This window comes from Bidens hawaiensis, unplaced genomic scaffold (assembly GCF_021521415.1).
Source record: "Bidens hawaiensis isolate Kalapana, Puna unplaced genomic scaffold, B.hawaiensis_p1.1 tig00003244_1, whole genome shotgun sequence".
Classification (NCBI taxonomy): domain Eukaryota; kingdom Viridiplantae; phylum Streptophyta; class Magnoliopsida; order Asterales; family Asteraceae; genus Bidens; species Bidens hawaiensis.
In genome coordinates this window covers 1359735-1362632 of record NW_027491178.1, presented here as the reverse complement: position 1 = coordinate 1362632, position 2898 = coordinate 1359735, and the positions used below count along the sequence as shown (strand labels likewise).

The following is a 2898-nucleotide window of genomic DNA, read 5'->3' as shown; positions in this document are numbered from 1 at the left end:
ATGAGTATGTTGGAGGAATGAATACGTTTGGCGCAAAAACGGGATTCATATTATTCATTCTGTTTTCTCTCTCATCCAAAAGACAGTTTCATACTAATTAATCTTTCTTCAAGTAAAGAAAACGAATAATATATAAGATGCCAATGCTTGCACCGTTTTAAGTTTTCCTATTAACCCTTTTTAAATCTCATTTGTTGGTTGTTGCTTCATCTTCAACAATCAAAAAAACATCAATCATGGGGTCATCTTCTGGTCAGTATGATCTCTCCTTCAAGATCTTGTTGATTGGAGATTCGGGTGTCGGCAAAAGTAGTCTTCTCGTCAGTTTCATCTCAGATTCGGTTGAGGATCTCCCACCCACCATCGGTAATTAGTTTCATTTTTTGTTTGGATGTTTGATCAATGGTCTAATGTTATGTTCTTGTTAAAATATGTGTCAAATCAAGAATTCGTTTGTTTTATTTGGGATTTAAATAGCATAGGTTGGTATGTAGAGTTGTTCGATTCGAGCATGACCCTTATTTTAGTTTGCGTCAAAAACATCAACCTTAGATTGCACACTAAAAATTGTGTAACCCGATCATGATACATTTAACCCATTTATCTAAGCGTGTCAAACGGGCTGGTGGGTAGTAATCAAGTTGTAAACATGTTAATCAGATTTGTGGGTTGTACAAATGGGTTAAATGGGTCCTAAACATGTTATTGGGTCGGCTTGTTTAAATAAATAGGTTGGTGGGTCGACCTATTAACAAAATGGGTTATCCAGGTCAATCTGAGAACGACACGTTTAACTCGTCTATCTAAACGTGTCAAACGGGCTGGCGGCTAGTAATAAAGTTGTAAACATGTTAATAATGTTGCTGGGTTGTTTAAAAAATGGGTTCAATGGGTCATAAACGGGTTAGTGGGTCGACCTGTTTAAATAAAAACAGGTTGAGGAGTCAACTTGCCTAACAAAACGGGATAAACCGGTCAACCTAAAAACGACCCGTTTAATCAGACAGGTCAACCCAGGCATGGCTAGTTTTTTATACGGGTTAGATATGTCAACCCAAGACCTTATTATTTTCGTATTGTGTGAAAAATTGCCACCCTAATTTAAGGTATGTATGCTGCATTCATGTAGAAAAAGTCTCAATGTTTACTCTCAATATTTACGTTCACTAGTATTTGCTATAAAGTTGCACCAATGTTGTTATACTCGCAGTATATGTTATAAGTTCCAATTTTGGGTTGCAATTTCTTTAGGAAGGTCAAAATTCATATACATATCGTTGAAGTTGAGTCATTGGTTTGACCTCCAAAGTCAAAGTCAAACTTACTCCATATCTTGTTTATAAGCAGCTTTAGCTGGTTGTTATTGTGTATCTGTTTGCAATGGGCAGGTGTAGACTTCAAAATCAAGCAGCTTACAGTAGGTGGAAAAAGATTAAAACTTACAATTTGGGACACTGGTACTTATTGCCAATATTATATAACTAACTTAACCGCTTACAAATATACTTGTTACTGATTATGATCTTATAAAATTTTCTTGTAGCGGGACAAGAACGATTCAGGACATTGACAAGTTCTTACTATCGTGGCGCCCAAGGGATTATTCTAGGTATGAGATAACCCCAACTGATGGTTTTTGCATGAGGTCAAATTGACCCGATTTGGTCAACATCATCTCTTCAAGATTATTTCCATCTTTGGGTTAATGATATGTAAATTAACCTTTTTTTTGGTAGTGTATGATGTTACAAGAAGAGAAACCTTCACAAACTTGTCAGAAATATGGACTAAAGAAGTTGATTTATATTCCACTAATCAAGATTGTGTTAAGATGCTAGTTGGAAACAAAGTGGACAAAGTAAGTTCCATCCTCTATTTTAATAATATATATTATCCTTGCAACTTGTAAATCTAGCTCAGTTTTCAACTTCTTACCCCTTATACCAACCAATATTGTCTGTTTTATAACATTCGACCCCTTGATTGTAGGACACTGAAAGATATGTGAGCCGTGAAGAAGGCATTGCTCTTGCAAAAGAGCTCAAATGCTTATTTCTTGAATGTAGTGCGAGAACTCGGCAAAATGTACATCAATGTTTTGAAGAGCTTGCTTTAAAGGTAACAAGAGATGATCTCTTTGGTTATATAGTGACAAAAATGCGTCAGTTGCATACAATATAATAAATTTTGTATTAATTTCTAATATTTGGGTTCAATCTAGTTCAATATATGAACATTGGGCTTGATTTCATTAATAGAGCTCGAAATTAGGATCAAGCTCTCTTTGTATTCATTTACACCCGGCTCAAATCAAGCCTTTAATGAGTGTTGCTCAAGTAACTCACAAGTAGCTCAGTTCACTAACAATCTTACACCGCTACCTAATAATAATTATTATTATTTTATGCCAAAATATATATAAAATAACAAACTGTGGTAGAAATGGCTAAAACTCATAATCACCAAAACATAATTTATGAAATAAATAATTGTGACATGCATCGTTTTATCACACAGATAATGGAGGCTCCTAGTCTTCTAGAAGAAGGATCAACCATAGTGAAAAGAAACATATTGAAGCAGAAACCGGAGAACCAGAGTGCACCAACCGATGGCTGTTGCTCATAGATCGATCATCTACTAGTTTGAGAAAAGAAGTTTGCATTTCTTTTAAACGTGTCTTTATGTAAATCCTTGTGTTTATTTGTGGTTTGATATATAAGAAAAAGGTGTGTTATTTGGAACTTTGAAATGTTTATAGGGTGTCGCAACTTACAAGTAATCATGAGAAGGTTTTTATTTTATATATCACTTTTTATTTTTCTACTTTTTATATAATTATATTCGAAATGTTCAACAGGAATACATGATACCCAAACCCAACATCATCCCACCTCA

General features: G+C 34.6%; 1 protein-coding gene across 1 annotated transcript; it reads left to right on the top strand.

Annotated features, from left to right (window-relative positions):
• Positions 1–203: 203 nt before the first annotated feature.
• LOC143622987 (ras-related protein RABC2a) lies at positions 204–2649 on the top strand. Its single transcript, XM_077093994.1, has 6 exons — positions 204–366; positions 1389–1457; positions 1544–1609; positions 1737–1858; positions 1990–2118; positions 2518–2649. The coding sequence occupies exons 1-6, from the start codon at positions 237–239 to the stop codon at positions 2626–2628; spliced, it is 627 nt and encodes a 208-aa protein (XP_076950109.1). The 5' UTR covers positions 204–236; the 3' UTR covers positions 2629–2649.
• The last annotated feature ends 249 nt before the right edge of the window (positions 2650–2898 follow it).